Genomic DNA, 18,316 nt, shown 5'->3' on the forward strand with positions numbered 1-18,316 from the left:
AAGAGACAAGGAGACTTCTCAGGGCTCTTCTCCCAAGGAATAGAGGTAAAAGTGGCATCCCCCCGAATCAGCCCTGGGCACAGGAGAGTCCCCTCCACAGTAATGCTGTCCCTCACCCAGTGACATGCAATGGGAAGAGGGCAGGACCCCAGCAGGTTCATACCAGAGGAGCAGAAGCTACAGAGAGCATTTAAAAAATATAATTTTAAATGATAATAGTAATTACCACATATGCTCAACATTTCACTGCATATAAATATGTTACCATTTACTAATATTAGTGAAAAATTAACTACTTTACAGAAAATCTGGAAGAGAGAAAAAAAGAAAAAAGTGTTCCATGATACATTTCAATAATATACTTTTTTCCCTAATATATCTATATGTTGATATATTTCCTTCTGTTTTACCCAGTGTTTTAAAAAACAATTTTATTAGTTTTTCCTCCTTTATAAAACAATGTGCTCATTGAGAAAACTGAAAAAAGCAAAAAGAATAAAAATACACATTGTACAGATACCTACTTTCACATTTTAGCAATTTTTTTCTATTTATGCTTCTTTTAAAAAAAGATCCTAAAGTTTATACTGCTTCATATTCTTTTTTCCATTTTCTAATTAATCTCACTTTTCTACATTATTATTATTTTAATTTATTTATTTTTAAAAAGACGACCGGCAAGGGAATCTTAACCCTTGACTTGGTGTTATCAGCACCACACTCTCCCAACTGAGCCACAGGACTACCCCTTTCCTACATTATTAAATATCCCTCTGTTGAATTATTTGTGATGACTTTATAGCATTCCACTTACTCTAATTAATTTAATAATTTACTCTAATTTATTTAATAATCCCCCATTGTTGGATATTCAGGTTATTCTCTTTTTAAAATGCTATATACATCCTTGTAACTACATCTTTATAAACATTCTTGAATATTTTCTTCAGATAAATTTCTGTAAGGATTGAGTCAAATTCATCACATTTTTAGGCTACAAAACATATTGCCAAAATGCCCTCAGAAGACATTTCCCCTCTTTGCATCCCCACCAGGAAACTGTGTTCTAATTTCCCCACACTCTAACCAACAGTGGGTGTTATCACTGCTTTTATATTTGACTAACATTTTTACATACGTATAATCATACATATTGCATCCTGCTTTTTAAAAAATTAGTATTTCACAAAACATCCCCATGTTGCTAGATTTCATAATTAGTTTCAACGAATGTATAACATACTACCAAGCAAATTTAATATACTTTGTTAAACCACTTTTCTTTTGTTGGATATCTAGGTATTTTTTCTCCAAAACGCAATGCCATAGTAAACATCTTCACGCATGAAACTTAAAAAAAAAATTCTAGATTATTTCTGTGGAATAGATACTCAAAAGTGGAATTACATGAGCTAAAGTGTGTGAAAAATTTATCGGTTTGACGCAGGTTGCCAAATTGCTTTCCGAACGGGTATTAAGAGTTTGTACGCAAACCAGCAATATTTGTGAGAATATCACTTTCCAAGCACCTTCACCAGCACTGAACTCTCCTCCCCCGCCGTCCCCCGCTGATCTAAAACAAACAAACACAGCTACGTTTATGTTAGTTTTGTCTGCTTTTTATTGCTAATGAGGCTGACGTTTCCCAGTGTTTATTTACTAGTTGTATTTCTATAGAAAACGTTTTGGTAAACACCTAAAATGTCACCAGGTTCTTTGATTTTTTGTTTGTTTGTTTGTTTTTTCATATATTCTGTCTCGCGCACTGGAGTCATCTCGCAGGTAAACGGGGAAAAGATGATGCCAACCCCATGCCAGGACACATAGAAGTCACTGTGACCTCACTGGAGACAAATTCTAAGCAGCGCACACAGCCACGCCATCCCCCCCCAGCAACCCCGAAAGGTGTGCAGGTGTCCCCCGTTTGGGGACAATGACAAGGGAAAGCGCAAGGAACGTTCTGGGAGGCTGGGGAGGGCACACAGTCGCCCTTCCGCTCAAGCTGCACCCCACTAGGCTGGGAGGACGCATCCATCATCAGGTCTAGAACGAAATTTGGATTAAGCGTGTGGCCGGGGCTGGAAGCGGGACAGCGCTGGGTCCTGGGGCAGGCGGGGTGGGCTCCTGCGCCTGCGGGGCCGAGACGTCGAATCTGATGAGCGCCAGAGAACCTCCACGGAGACCTCGTCCTAGCTTTGGGCCTCCTGTTTTATTTCGGCCAGAAACTCGCGTTGAGGAGAATTTATTGCAAGCGTTTACAGAGCTGCGTCTCGTGCATACAATGAGCAGCGCAAGCCCTTTCACTGACGAGTCCCCCGTCCGTGTGCACGCGCCGCCCCGCGCGCACGAGGTCGGGAATTGTTCAAAGCGCCCGCGGTTGGAGCGGGCGAGGCAGAGCGGTCTCTGGGGACTGAGGGCAGGACGGAGCTGGGCGGACACCGGCAGGGCGGCCCTGAAGGCCCTGTCGCCGGGAGGAGCGGGGGCCCTACCGCGCCGAGGGGGAGGGAAGTGCGGAGTCCGAGCTGCAGGCTGCGGCGAACGGGGGCGCGCACGGGGGGCCCGCGCCCCGCCACCTCCGCGTCCTGCCCCCGGGGCCGCCTTCCCCGCCGGCCGGCCGCCGCCCGCGGAGTGACGCGCGCGTTCCTGTCCCCAGCCTCGGCCAGACGCGGGGGAGAGAGGGCAGGGGCTGGGAAGTGTCGGCGGGAGCGGAATTGGCCAGAGAAGAGGAGGAGGGTGGATGGATGGAGTCATCCGGCTGCGGCGCGCGCTTGGTCCGGCGGAGAGAAGCCGGGGACCGAGAGCGCGCGAGGGGAAGACGCGGCCACGCGTCCCCGGCCTCCGGAGGGTCTTTCCCGCCCCGCCCCTTGGCCCGAACAGAGGGACAGGGAGGGCACGAGCCGCCGGCCCGGAACCCCCGGAGCGCCGCGGCCCCGGACCACCTGCTGCAGCGGCCCCGCCAGCCGCAGCGTTTATAGCCGGGGCACGAGCCCGTGCCGCCCGGAGCCGAGGGCTGGGGGAGGGGGGGAGGCTTCGCGGCCCCGCCCCGCTCCCTGCGGCCCCGCCCTCCCCACCGCGGCCTCCCTCGGGGCGCGGGTACCCCGACTCCGGCCGGGGTCGGCTGCCCGTGCTAGGTGGGGGATTAGCTGAAGGCCGGGCCTCCCTGCGGAAAGCGACGTCACGGCCGCTCCCGCAGTGTGAATGAATCAAAACGCCCGGGTGACCGCGGCCTCCGGGGCAGCCGGCGCGCGAAGGGTGGAGGGGGAGGGGGAGGGGAGGGGAGCGGGGGAGGGAGGAGGCGAAAAAAGCCAGAGCTGCAGCCACAGCGTCTCAACCCGGGACGTGCAGCAGCCCCGGAGAGCGACATCAAAGGGACTCGAAACAGACTGAGGACTGGCGGGGGGAGTCCTCCGGGGAGGCCGAGGGCCCGGCTTCCACTGTGGCTTCAGCGGCCTGGTTGGGGCTTTCGTTATTATTTTCAAGTTCCTGAATTCAGCTAGAGCTAGAGCGCGAGAGATCTCCATAGACTGCGACTCGCTGGCTCTAGCTCCGAGACGATGCAGAGCGCGGCTGTCCCCGCGGAGGGGACTGTCAAGGGGCTCCCGGAGATGCTCGGTGTGCCGATGCAACGTAAGACACCCCCCTTTCTCGCTGATTTAATTTGATAACAAGACAGTTAACAAGCAGACTCAGCCGGTGCGGGGAGGGCCGGACTCTGCTCGTGGCCCTGGCCGGAGGGCTGGTGGCCGGGGCTCAGACGCGGTCACAGGGCAGGGGCACTGGCCAGAGTGCGTTCGAAGGGCCTGGCTCTTCGCTGTTTGGGGCCGAATGTGAAAGCTTCCGGATCATGCTTGAGGAGAACCAAGGACACGGAACCCCGCAACTCCAGCCCCTAGCTTTTCTGGGAACGCTGGAGAGAGTGCTGTTTGGGGGGCACTAGGGGTACAAGCTGCAGGCCAGGACGGAGGGCGAGGGTGATTCCCCCAAATCATCAAAGCTCGCAGGACCGCTAGTGCAACTTCACCCCAGCTGGCGGGAAGTTGGAGAGCGCGTCCCCCGCCCCTAGGGCTGGCGGCGCCGAAGACGCGGCCACACGCTCTGTCCCCGCGGCCCGCGCTCCCGGCGTGCGCGCCAGGGACCGACTGCTCCTAGTGAGGGAATCCGCTTGCCGCGTTCCAGCTAGCCGAGGAAAGCAGGGAGGCAGAAGCCCCGGGACGAAATGGTGAACGCGGGGCTCAGCCTCTGCGCGCAGGAGGGCTGGCGCTCAGGGTGGCTCGGGTTTGTGGGGGGGAGACTGGGGTGTGGGGGTGCTTTGCTCGTCCGTCGGCTTTCTTCGCGCGCCCGAAATTAGCAAGACAGCGCGAGCTCGGGACGTGTCGACCCCCCAGGGTCTCTGTGTGGATCTCTTTGTGCGTGCGCAGAGATTTTCCCGAAGGGAGAGCCCGCGACAGAATCAGTGCGTAGCGGAACAGGTGCCCGAACGTCGCGCGCGCTCGCGTCCTGCCTCGCCGGCTCAGGTGCTTAGCAGGGCTCCCTGGGCACCGTGGAGAGATTAAGGGTTCACTCACTCCAGTTGCCAAACGGTTGTACTTCCGCCCGCGACTTTTTTAGTGGTAGGGTAGCTAAGTCCTCGGGGTTGATTTTAAATAAGGGCCCGCTCACCCTGAGGCGGTCACTACCTGCGAAGTAGGGCGCACGAGCGCGCCCTCCTGCGCCCCTGCTCTCCATCGCAGGGTTTCTGTCCCAGGGCTGCTGAGCGCATGCCCCGAGCTTCCCTGGGAAGTTTTTCAGAGGAGACTACGAGAGGAAAGCCTATCATTCAAGCCTAGTAGGTTGTTTCTTGACTGTATCCTACAGTTGTTCATTGTGTTTTGTGTGGACTGGTGGCAAACAGTTCCACGTCTGTGCTGTGTCTTGGGGAGTTTACGGCTAAGATGTTTCCGTAGAAGGCTCTGCAGGTTCACTGCTCCCCCCACAGGCAGGGACAGAGTGGGTTCCCAGGCCCTGCACAAACCATAGCTGAGGGCTCCGAGTCCTTGAGCTGCTTGTAGCTCTGTGCGAGTGAGGGGCGTGTGACTGGGGGACGGGTGCACGTGTGTGTCTCTTGTCCTCGGTACTCAGTTCGTCTGTGTTTGTATCGGCTGCGGTCTGTTGGTGGCCTGTCTGTTGGGACCGCAACGAAAGACGCTGGGCTCTGCTCTGAAGGCCTTTCCTGGGATGTGCGACACTCTAGAATTGTCTCACTTTTTGTTTCTCTGGCTCAGCGACGACTTTGATGTCCGACGTCAGGAACTCGGTTTCCTAAAATGCTCAGAACTCGCCTTCCGAGCTCCAGTTCGCCAGGGCTCTAAGTCTGGGTTTAGACTGTGGAAAAGTTAATGAAGTAGAGAAAGGAATTCTCACCCCAGAGTGGCTCAATGAGGCGGTGCCAAACCAAGAGCGGGGTGGAGGCACCGACCAAAACTGAGGGGCCCAATCCCTGAGGACTTCGGGGTCCAATTTTTTTTTTTTTTATGTGTGTGGATTGTATCCTCCATTGCTGCAGATCTGGCCTCTGGCTATAAAGCTCCTGGTGCTGGGACCCGGGGATAGGTGGGGCGTGGTCCCCTCACCCACGTATACACAATTCTCTTTCCTGGGACATGGGGACCAGATCCTTAAGAACTCGCGGGAGGTGGGGACGGGGGGGGGGGGACACACCCTTCGGCCTCGGGGAGGGAGAAGGTACCCCAGGGCCCCGGGCTCTCAGAACCTGGAGGGGGCAGACAACAGACAGGCTCTCCCACAGGGCTCCCTCCAACCTGCCAACTGGAAGGTTCGCCCCCCGCCCCCAACACCGACATGTTCAACTTCTTCATCCTGAGCCACCACAAATGAAGTATTTGGGGGCGCAGGAGGGGGGCCCCCAACCTCGATGCCTCTGGTGCCCTCGCCTCTAAGGGAGTTTTAGAAGGAGGAGTTTAAATCCGGTTTATCTCAGCGGCAGTCGGAATATGCTTTCGCGTGTTTGGGGATGGGTGAGGTTCATTCCTTTCAAGAAAACCATCAAATAATGTAAATTTCTCTGCCTTCGGTCTCTACCCACGACCCTGCCTGGCTTCTCACCACTCTAGCACCCGCTCCCCGCCACCGCAGGCTCCCGGGCACACCGGTCGTTAGCGCCGTCGCGCTCCTGGTGCTTCACCATGCAGAGGTCACGCGGCCCCGGCGGGGACTCGAGGGTCGTCGGCCTGGAGCTCGGAGCTCGGGTAGAATCGGGCGGGAGGAGGCTGGGAGCTATCGCAGGAGCCACCCGGGGGGACAGTAGAGTCTGTCCTTCCTTAAATTTCGGGTTGGTCGGCAGGTGCAGCCCAGCTCCCGCCCGAGTCATTGTCTTTCCAAGAACTGCAAACGCCAGCTGCTTGCTCCGGGTGGCTGGAGCGCCCTGGCTGATGGAGGCTGCGCCAGGGGTCTCTTCCAGCGTGGGCCAAGGGCCCTTTTGAAAGGGTTCGGTGTCTTTTGGGGGCAGGGTGATGGGTTCAGAATAGGACTTCATCCTAAGCCGGCGGGACCCAGCTACTAGGCCCACGGAGATTCTGGGTCGCGGGTGTCTCTTTCTCTCCCGCCTGTCCCTGTCCGGGTCGCCCGCGCCCCCTCCTTCGGGGCTGTAGGGACGCCGACGTCCGAGTCCTTACAGCGCCCGGCTCCGGGGCAGTTTTGGAGCCGCCTCCGAAACTCTCTTACAGGCACTTAGCAGTTCCCTCCGCGTATCTGGGTCCTGCTGGCCCCTGTCGCCGGCTAAGGAGACCCGGAAAGGTGCAGACTATATACGAAGGTGGGCGTTTTATCTGCACCATGCCTTCGGTTTTGACCCATCTTCCACGCTGTCTTCCCGGGCACCGAGGGAAAGGACGACGGATACCGGCGGCCCCTGGATTGCTGGCTGGAGAGTGGGACAACCCCCGCGGGAGGAGAGACCCCCCGGGTTCAGGCTGGGGGTGGCAAATGGAAAACAGGCTCAGGTGTCTCCAGTCCCCCTTCCTTGTCTCCTAAAGTGTCTCTTGCTGCAAAGCCCTTGTGAACCCCAAAGCTGCGAGGAAAAGGTATTTTATTTTGTATTTGGTAGGATCTGAGTGAAAGGCTTCTCTGGGACGCCCACCACCCCTTCTTCCCTGCCTGGGCTCCTACGGGATGCGTGGGGGTAAATCTCCCAACGAAGGGCGCGATCAGGAATCCTAGACCCCGGCAGTATTTATAGTTCATCTTGCTGGCCATTTCTTAGGGGGCGGAACGGACTCATTTCCCTGCCTGGAGTTGTCTCAAATTCTAGGGTTGTTCGTCTTGCTTTCTATTCCTGCCTTGTGTCGTGGTGCGAGGAAACACACACGCGCGCGCACACACGCACACACACACACACTATACACACACACGCACACACACACACTACACACACACGCACGCACACACACACGCGCACACACACACACACTATACACACACACGCACACACACACACTACACACACACGCGCGCGCACACACACGCACACACACACTATACACACACGCACACACACACACTACACACACACACTATACACACACACGCACATACACTATACACACACACACGCACACACACGCACACTATACACACACGCACACACACTATACACACACACACTATACACACACACGCACACACACTATACACACACGCGCGCGCACACACACGCACACACACACACACTATACACACACACGCACACACACACACTACACACACACACACGCTCACACACACACGCGCACACACACAAGCAACACTCACACTATACACACACACGCACACACATGCTATACACACACGCGCGCACACACACGCGCGCGCGCACACACGCACACACACGCGCACACACGCACACACGCGCACACACGCACACACACACTATACACACACACGCACACACACATACTATACACACACACACATACTATACACACACGTACACGCACACGCACACACACACTACACACACGCGCGCGCGCACACACACGCACACACACGCACACACTGTATGGACACACATATATACATATATATATGCATGCATACGTACGTGTGTGTATGTACATGAGAGACGTTTATCGGGTTCCCATAGGGAAATTCAGACAGCAGCCCGGGGCATCCCTGCATCACACAAATATTCTGCCGCGCAAGCCAATGTTTAAGGTTCAGGCCGCTGTCCTCGCCGTTTCATTCCAGCCTGGTGGGTTGGGGGCTCGCATTTCCTGACCTCTAGGGTTCCGTCGCAGCCCGCGGCCAGAGTTATGCACCTCCCAGAACGGAATTTGGAGAAACCGGGGGACCGCGGCGGCGCCTCGCTTGGGACAGCTGGCGGCCGCGGGCGCTGTCCTTTCAACAGCCTCGATTGAAGGGCGGTGAGGGAGGGGGGAAGCCTGGGAAGCCGGGGTCCCAGGGCGCTTAGGGTGCGGAATTAGCAGTTTCCAGAGGACACTGAGCAGGCAGGTGGAGCGGGTAAGGGGCGAAGGTCTGCACTGAGCTGTCCCCAGTGTCCCGGGACCGAGAAGAGGAAGCAGGACCTAACTGGAGCCTGTTTCCTCGCTTGGCTGCCGTCCGGGCTCGCGGAAACCCAGAGCAAGGCAGGGCTGCACGGGGCCGGCGGCAGTGGCGTCCTCGGGTCTGGGAGCGCGACCTGCATGACCTCGCCGCGACCGGGGCACAGTTCCTCCGCCCCGGGGGCAGGCGCCGGCCTGGGTGGCCCAGGGAACAGACGAAGCGTTCCTTCAACGAGCGTTTGCTGCGCACCTGCGGGCGTCGCAGGCTCCTGGGCGCTCCCCCGACGCGGGTCCCGGGTTTTGGGGGCCTCGCCCGAGGAGGCGGATGTGAACAGGGTCGCCCATCGGCGATGGTCGGTTGTGCGCTCACCGCGACCAGCAGCCCCGGGTGGAGGTCGCAACCGGGGAGAGGGCAAGGAGGGGACCGCCTCCGCGTGCACCGCGGGCTGCATTCGGCGTCGCTGCGCCTCGGCCCTTTCCCTCTATCCACCCAGCGCGTTGAGCACGTTACTTTTTCCGGTTTATTTTCCTGAGCAGCCCTGAGGTCCGACTGAGCTGGGATGGACCAAGCCTGGGACCCGTTTCCTGCCATTTAGCGCGATGGCAGGGACTTTTCAGCGAAGCGGGGCGCGGCCGGCAAGAGGAGGCCAGGCTGAAAGCTCTCTCCCTCCGCATGCCATTTCGCGGCAGGCATTTGGAAAGACAACATTGAACCCCGACCACGGGGGCACGAGCCTTTCCGTGGCTTTTGTGGTAACCCTGGGAGAGCGGTGCCCTCTCTGTGGGAGCTGCGCCTCCTCGCCGCGTGCCAGCCTCGGTGCCCCGCTCTGCCCCCCGGCTTAGCGGACCTTGACGGGCGCTGGCAACGTGGCAGGCTCAAGAGAGACGCGCTCTCTACCTGGGCAGCCGATGATGTCAATTTAATTCGACCAGGGGAGGAAACTGGTGACACTGCGCCCAGGAAGGCGAGATGGTGCAGGCCGCGCGGGTGGCACACGTGGTACAGAGGAGGCGGCGGCTGGCCTGGGACCCAGCGCGGGCTCCACCCGGTGTCCCTCAGGGCTTGGCTTTATCCAGGATGGAACTTTTTCCCCCTTTCTTTCTTTTTCTTAGATGTCGGGGCGAAAGTGTCTTTTAAAGGGATCTGAGGGGTGAAACTAATGAAGAAGGGGCGGAACTGCTAGAAAAGCCAGGACAGGGTAAAACCGGGAGCGGCAGAAAGTTAAAGGAAGGACGACAGAAGCTAGACCTACCTCCCGTGCAAAACCAAGGGGGGATAAGGCAGGAATGTAGGCAGAATACTGTGGGGATTAAGGCAACGTGAGCCCTCCAGACGTCTCGGGGACCGCCTAGGTGACTGCAAACACCAGGGTCGATTTTAAAAATAGAGTCCTCCTAGAGGCGACCCGGGCGTCTGGGGAGGCGGGAAACGGCAAGCAATTGCTTTCCGTCGAGCAGGCAAAAAACATGGGCCACAAGGCTGTCTTGTATTTTGAACAGTGACCCGATGACCCCGTTGGCCAGGTGTACACAGCCTCAAGTTCTAAATATTTGTATTGTCCTAACTTCCTACTTGCCTTGGGTTTTAGTGCCTTTCACTCTGCGTTACAGTCAATTAGTGATGACTTAGCACCGCATTAGCAGAGAGAGCGCAGAGACCCCGTGCTGAGGGGACAGTGGAGCGAGCGCGGGGAGATCGCTCGTGCAGTCCCGCCAGGACGGAAAATTAGTTAACCGGGATTAACTGTGCTTTCTATTACGTTGTTAAGAAGGCTCCTCTGAGCCTCTTGTTTGGGGCAGGAATAGTGGCTATTTGGTAGAGTTCTCTGGCTGGGAAGCTTGTGTCCTGCAATTGAATAGTTGTGGATGGGGCAGTTGGATGAAAGGACCTTGTGCCATTTCTTTCAATTAGGGAATTTATCAGGAATAGAGCTGAGAAGCTGGAACGCCTAGAGACTCGGAGCCAGTTTAGCTGATGAGAGGGCAAAAAGGAGGAATATTAGCCACTTTGAGAATCCCAAGGTTGGAGACAGACTGCAGCAGCAGTTTGCCGGGGCAGCACCAGATGCATTCCTGCATTAGACTGCTGGGCTTGGAGGTGGCTGGGTCGGGTGGGGGCTAAACTTTTGAAATGGTTTTCTGCCTTTTCTCCCTTCCTGGAACGAGTATTAACAATGCCCACAACACAGATGTGAGCAAACAGAGTCTTTTGCTTTGGATGTAAAATGCCATTGTGGCTTGGTGGCTTGAATGTCTTCTCTCTCTTTTTGTGTCCCTCCTTCTTGCCCACCCCCCTTCCTTCCCTGTGAAATCTATGAGGGGGGAATCTGGGATTGTGCAGGAATGCACAGCACAGGGGTTTTGTGCGGTGTGTGTCCAGCAGGCTGCGAGGGGGTGAGACCCATTTCTTCTAGGAGCCCTGGGAGGTTTAGGACAAGCCGCCCTGGAGCTGGACTCTTATTGTTGTTTGTCTAGGAAGAAAGCAACTAAAAACAGATGCTGCTGTGAGGTTTTACCTTTTTTAGTCCTCAATTTTATAGAAGCCCTGATCGAAATGGAGCACAAATCAACCATTCTGAGGCACTGCTCGTGGGGGTAGGTAGACAGGTTGGGTTTAATTGGCGAAACTGAAATTGATCCTCCCTAGGAAAATGTACTTGGGGTTAACTGTATTAGTGGCGGACTGGAAAATCGTCTTGGGAGGTGAGTCCCAACTCCTGCTGTTATTTTGGTGGATTTCTTTCCTCAGATCTCCCCACCCCCTTTCCTCTGTCAGTCTGGTTGTAGCCACAGATGTTTTACTGCAGTACCTCACCCCCAAATGCCTTTAAAGTATAATTTGCTTTAATTATAATGTTAGGGGGTTAAGGCATTGTTTTGGGGAATAGCTTAATAGAGACAAAACTTGCAGCCAAATTAATTGAGAGTTTCTTCTTATGAGGGAGAGAGGTTGCCAAACATATGGAATATTGCTACAGAATGAGACATCGGAAAAATATGTTGTGGAGATTTAGCAATGGTTAAATGTGAAAATGGAGTGGAAATAGAGATGCGTCTGCAGCATTTCCATACACTTCCACGGATTTGTTTAATGTAATTTTCTGGATTTTTTTTTGGGGGGCTATTACTGAGAATATTTGATAACCCACTGAAGGATACTAATTCTATGACAGTGTATCATCTAGAAGATAACCCTGTCCCTGTAAATCCATGTTTACACTGTGTATTTCATGTGCTACTAGACTCCCTCTATTAAAGTACTATCCAAATTACAGCCTTAAAATGGTAACATTGAAATTATTTCCAGAATACCTTTGAATTCATTTTTTATTGGAGAGGTTACTATTTTTAATCTAAGCAGAAAAAGAACAAAGGTTTTCAAAGAGCCACTGAATAAAACCAATAGGACCTGTTATGGAAAGAATTCTAGAAGGGAAGTGGAGCGAAAGGACAAATTTTTAGGTGTGATTATTTCCGATATGAGAAGGATTTTCTGACTTTTTTTCTAGTTGCTAGTCATTTGTTGAGACAAGCTAGAAAACACTAAAAATTAGAAAACAAGACATGTGGATTGATATATTTTAAAGCATAGAAGTGGCTATAATTATGATAGAGAATATGATTTACCTTAAGTGTGGACCAATTTTTTTAATTAGAATTTTTCCAATATTTTTGTGGCCGGCCCAGGTGTTTGTTTAATGCTGCTATCACCATCACCAAATACCATGATGTTCACTGCACCTTTCCTCCTTAAATTTCAGGGAATTAATACTGAAATTTTGTGCTTCAGCTGTGCTGCTTATGAGATTATTCTTACTAGGTTATGAAAATCCCTTAAGAGGAATTTTATAGAACATTTTGGGAAAATACGTTACTGTCTCTTGAACATACACTGGTTTAGAATAAGTGAAAATATAAAAAGGAAACTATAAATTGTTGAATAAAAATAACTATCTTTAATGACAAATAAAGAGCCAGGAACAGGAGGAGGGAACACCAGACCCATCTAGTCACGATTTGTCATGTAAAACTGAATCCTGGGTCTCAGACTTTCCTTGTGTGTGGACCGCATGGACGAATCAGTCCTCCGTTCCTTTGGTCATAATTATCAGGTGATTTGAACGGAGAGTTGTGAGCAGAAAACAGGATTTTATTGTCAGAAGTGGTGGTGGCAACTTTGAATTGGAAGGTTTTGTTTTTGAAATACTTATCCAGTAATGGGAACTTTTAATTTATTTTAGTTTAACGATCTCTGTGATAATTCTTAGACTTTGGGATTTCAGAACTCGGTATGAGTTTAGGCAGGTGCACCATAACTTGCTACGTCCTATGGTCTTACATGTCCACACACGTTAGACTTAGTCATTCTCAGTATAAATCAATGAACCCCCCCACTGAGAGCATTTCGCAAACCTGCCTTTTGAAAACTGTCTTCCTTCTTTCTTACTCAGGGAACCTGAGGCAATGGGCCAGCAATGTCTGCCATTTATGTGACTGTTGTTTTCTACTCCCTAAATGTGAGAAAGGAATGGAAAATTCCAGAGAAAACATTTGCACAGTATTTCAATTGTATACGTCTTTCCTTAAAGCCCTGTTGGCTTCTTTTTTCATTTAGTAGTCAGTAAAGAAACAACAAATAAACAAAATTAAGCATTTGGAAACATATATCTATCTGCCAAATGTTGTAAGACAGAACTCAAAAACCTACTTACTCCTGGAGTGAAGTCACCAGCAAAAGGATTTGGGGCAAAAGTCTCAAATAGAGGTGGCTTTGGTGAGCATTGGTGGAAGCCATGGTCCTTAGCCAATCCCAGAATCTGTCCCAGAAAAAAGAAGGTTCTAGCCCCAATTCGGATCCCAATGGTGTACCCTTAAGGAAGGCCTAATTCTCATAACCTTTTAAATGTTGACAATGTCCATTTCACAGGGTGTCTGGGGAGAGCAAATGAGCTTTCAGATTTGAAAGTACTTGACAAAATTCAGAGTGCTTATGATCTTCAGGTATTCAGAGACCAGGACCATGGTTCCCATTTTGCAAATGGAACCACCCTAAGTGGGCTGGAGGGCTCCTGGGTGTCCCAAAAGGATGGCCAAGCCAAGTTCGAGCAATGTGCAGTCTGCACACAGGAGCCCTGGAAGTGTTTTTCACGGACACCAGTTCCCTTTTTTGAAAGAAGCAAGGAAAACCTTGTCCTAAGCAGTAGGCTGTCAAGTCGAATTATGAAACAAAAAGAATACTATTTGTCCAAAAGGCAGTTAAAAAGCAGTGCCTCAGTATATGCATGTATTGAAATAACACACTATACCCCACAAATATGTACAAGTAAATGTTAAAATGAAAAAATATATATTTTGAATTAAAAAAAAAAGCAATGCCTTACAGGACTCCAAGGTGGTACATCAAAGTTAAAATTTTACAAAAGATTACTCTGGTCTCAGAGTATAGTAAAATCAACATTATCATTACGAAGTAACAGTTTTAAAAATATTAAAATAATGCATAAGCATTATGATTCCAGTGAAATTCAGATTTATTTCCCCCAAAAGGTGCTTTTCTTAAATACATTTTAGAATTCATTGTCTGGTGTGTTGGTTCTATTTTTAGTCTCTTTAGTAGAATTTTTTTTTTCTTCACCCTTTTGCTCTTCTGTGACCAAAGAGATAAAAAACACCATTTTTCAAAGAATTAAAATCGATCAAACGAACACAAACCTTCTGTGAAATGTTTCATGGTGGCCCCTGGTTCCTTGAGATCAGTTTCTTGGAAATGAAGAAACGTGAGTGGGGCATAAAAATGCACGATACTTATATGTCACCAAGGGTGTGGGCAATTTGGTCTGCCACAGACCATACTAGACCTTTCCATTTCTTCTGCTTCCAAGCTTTCTGAAAAACTTCTTCCCTACTGGAAGAATCTGGGGATTTAAAAATGGAATCCATTCTCTGATGGGCCACTCTAAAAAATAAGCCTAGCGTGTCCCTCCCACAGTACGTTAGGTGTTTTGAGGGCTGGCACCATGTTGTGGGCTTCGTAAGCTTTCTTGATGAAGAAGTAGATTATGGATACTGGCAAAGGGTCTGTAGCCATTTCTTATCAAATAAGAAATAATCACTTTTCCTTTGGGCATTTAGATGTCTCTAAGAAAAATGTTAGAAACTTCAAATGTTAATTTGAACCCAATTCATTCTTACCCAGATACATTACAGCAACAGTGAAGTGAGGGTGGGCAGTTGGGGCCTCAACCTCGTTTTCACCATTCACATGCGGGGAGGAAAGAATCTGCAGATTTCTTTATTCCAAAAAGACTGAACCTTTGTAATGTTGCATCATCTGCTCTTCGTATTCTGGGATTACGTTGATTAGAAAGGAGTGTACATCTCCCGGATGCTTTAGACTTAAGGGGGTGGAGGAAGGTTTTGAGTCTTGGGGAGGGTGAGTGGGGGAGAAAAGATACACTGGGAAGTAATGAAGCATGAGGTGACTTTGATACACTTTAAATATGTAAATTCATCTTGTTGACAACTGGCCATGAGACAATGGAAAAGGGAGCTAACCATTGGGCTTGGTATTACGGAGCGAGGTGCTTTACACTCCTTATCTGATGTGATCACAACACAGCAACCCTGAGAGACTGGTGGTGTTATCCCCATTTCATAGACAAGAAAACCAAAGCTCAAAGAGGCTAAGTAGTTTGCCCAAGATCACATACTGGGTAGAATTAGGATCTGAACCCATCTGTGACTTATTATAAACAATTTGGCAGGCCTGAAGAGTTGAAGGTCTAAACTTTAAAAAGAACTGAAAACTTTCAAATTCTCCCAGTATTTTTGAACCCTCTCCAAGAAAGTATTTGGTAACAGTAATTTTGTCTTTCTTTCTTTTTTTTTTTTTTTTGAGTGTCCAGCCAGTAGCGGGATTCGAACTCTTGACCTTGGTGTTATAACACCACACTCTAAGCAATGGAACTAACTGGCCAGTCCCAAAAAAGTGTTTGAAAAAAATCTTTCTACTTTCCCCAGCTCTCTATTTCACTCACTGCTCACTCTCCACACAGCTTCAGAGTTGGACAGCTATCTCACTCAGGGACAGAGCTAGACTTCAGAAGAATCAGCTTTTTTCCAGAACAGCAATGCCTCAGACTATGTATAAGGATGTGTGTGTGTGTGTGTGTGTGTGTGTGTTTACAGGTGAGTATGTGTGTCTTTGCTATATGAGCATCTCTGAGTATATATGAATACGTGTATATCTGTGTGTATATGTGAGTGTGTGTGTGCCTTTGTGTATGTACGAGTGTATGTGTCTCAGGGTGTATCTTTATTTGTGATTATACGTGTTTCTCTGTATATGTATGTGTGTATATGTAAGTATGTGTGCAAATATGTGCATATGTGAGTGTATGTATAGTGAGTGTTATGTGAGTCTTTGTAAGGGTGTCTGCATGGACAGTGAGGGTGTCTTTATGTGTACATGCAGGAGCTCTCCCTGTGGGCTTAGATCTGTGCCTGGGGCCATGTCACCCTGTAGAACACTGAAGACTGGTGGATGGGTCCTGCCGATGGGGAGTGTGTTATACTGTGTGGTCCAGCATCTCCGCAGATTCCTTGGCTGGTCCAGGGGCATCGCTGCCTTTTCATGCCTGAGTTTACACTCTGCCGAGCCCCCAACAGAGAGCATCACCACAGAACACTTATGATAAGATAAAAACTTTCATTTTAAGTGTAATGACTCCTCAGTTTGGGAACTGAGTTTATAGCTCAAATTCTGTCTTTAGTGATCCAAGGTTCTGCTTAGATTCCAGTTTTGAAAGCAGAATTTTGTGATACTGAACACTGTGAAATAAGTAGAGCTCACAAGGATTTGGAAATCTTTCCCCTTGGAGATTTTAGTTAGAGCTTTACTTCTAGTAGGAAACATATAACCTCTGTCCTGTTCAGGCTCTCCAAATTGTTTTTTAAAAAAATTGTAGGTTAAAAAAAAAGAAGGCTTATGTTGTTGCTCTTAGAAAAATTTCAGGATAGTACATTTCTTACTAATCTAAATAATTACAAGGGGGTCGTGTAGGCTGAAATGTCAGGTCTGAGTTCATGGGTCTCCACCCCATCATAGGCAGGGACAAGTCTAACCTTATAGATGCCATCAACAAGCCAGCACCTTGCAGCTGGGTGGAGGGGACCTCTGGACACGAGCCACCTGCTTCCAGCCTTCCCCAGGGCATTAGGTGTCCGTCCAATATAACACATGTGTACTCTGCCCAGAGGATCTAAATTTGTGCCTCACACATTTCCATTTGCCCAGTTGTTAGGGAGCACGAGAGGCTGGTGGTCATCTCTTCGCTTGCACACGAGCAGCTTTGGGACTCTCTCTCCACCTCTGTTTCCCCTCTATGAAATGGCAGGGTGAAGGAGGTAAGGCCCTCTCAGGGGGGGTTAGCTCTTCTTTTCTGAGGGAAAGAGCAGCACAGGCTGCTGGTTCAAATCCTGGTCCTCCCCTGTGGGACCTTGGGCACATTGCTCCACCTTGCCAAGGCTCAGTTTCCTCATCTGTAAAATGGGGATGATAACACCTTCCCCCACAGTTGTATGGATTATGGAGGTAATATGCATTCAAACCCTAACACAAAGTTTGTAACAGGCTCTTGATACCTGGTTTCACTATTATTAGTATATTGTGGATCCTTTAAAGTTTCCAAATAATCATTGTTTCAAAAATTTGTCTTTCTTTTCTCCCTTTCTCAAAATCTACAGTGACATACAGTGGGAAAGGTTTTTATTTTTTAATCTAAAAGGCACCCTTAGGACATCCCTAACCTTTTTGCTAACCCGGAGGACCCCAGTCGGTCCCGAGGCGGCTCTGGGAGGACGCCTAGTTGGGGCAGCTCAGCCGGACCCAGTGCTAAGCTTCTGCTCTAAGCCGGAGCCTGACACGGCTCGTCTGCCGCCTTCAGTGTGGTTCCTGGACGTGCTGCTGCCTCCGCTCACACGCCTCGGAACGCCCCTGCCCGCGCTCCCTGCGTGCATAGCCTAATGCATTCTCTCCTGGATACGCATCATGTTAAGGCTCCCTTAACAGATACCTTGCTCGAAATACGTTTTCTGGGCACACATCCTCGCCCTCATCCCCTGCGTTTGCGGCTGGGAGGAGAAATACAGCTGCGTCTTTCCTCGGAGGGCAGGCACACAGCGACGATTAGGGGGGACTCGGCGACCTCCTAGCCAGGGCCGAGGCAGGGGCGGGCAGGACGGCTTCTCCAGGGCTCGTTGGCCTCCCGCGGGGCCGCTGTCTGCCTCCTCGAATCCGGTCGTTTGCTCACACAAAGAAGGCCCTGCCCAAGGTGCAGCCGTCCACCGGGGACGGGGCCCCGCGCGGCCGTGCCCAGCGGTGCCCAGCGGTGGCCGCGCCCAGCCGCGCTCCGGGCTCGGCGGGCACAGCGCGCGGCACGCGGCGGGCCCTGCTCCTCGTCCTTGCGGCGCTGCACCGCCTTTGTCCTTCAGTCACTTCCCCGAGCTGGGAGGGCTTCTTGGTTAGGGCTTCCCTCTCCTCCCCTGCACGATGATGCCAGAGCCGTCTTCCAAGATGCCTCCTTCCGCAGCCTTTCTGCTGCTCAGCAGCGGCTCCGCTGCAACTCCCTTGCCCTTTATGACCCTCTAGACCGGAGCTGTCCCCTCTTGTCCCCTGCCGGAGGTTGGGCTTGTCGCAGGCAGGAGCTCCTGGCTATCCACCCCTCGTAGACTGCCCTGTGCACGCGCCATGTGATGCAGAC

The 18,316-nt window shown here is 51.1% G+C and overlaps 1 protein-coding gene across 1 annotated transcript in view; it reads left to right on the top strand.

The window, feature by feature from the left end:
* Positions 1-3,554: 3,554 nt before the first annotated feature.
* LHX4 (LIM homeobox 4) overlaps positions 3,555-18,316 on the top strand; it is a 41,413-nt gene continuing 26,651 nt past the window's right edge. Inside the window, exon 1 of the mRNA XM_063106901.1 lies at positions 3,555-3,627. Within this exon, the coding sequence (XP_062962971.1) occupies positions 3,555-3,627 (73 nt within the window). The remainder of the gene's footprint in view (positions 3,628-18,316) is intronic.

Source organism: Cynocephalus volans, chromosome 8 (assembly GCF_027409185.1).
Source record: "Cynocephalus volans isolate mCynVol1 chromosome 8, mCynVol1.pri, whole genome shotgun sequence".
Classification (NCBI taxonomy): Eukaryota; Metazoa; Chordata; class Mammalia; order Dermoptera; family Cynocephalidae; genus Cynocephalus; species Cynocephalus volans.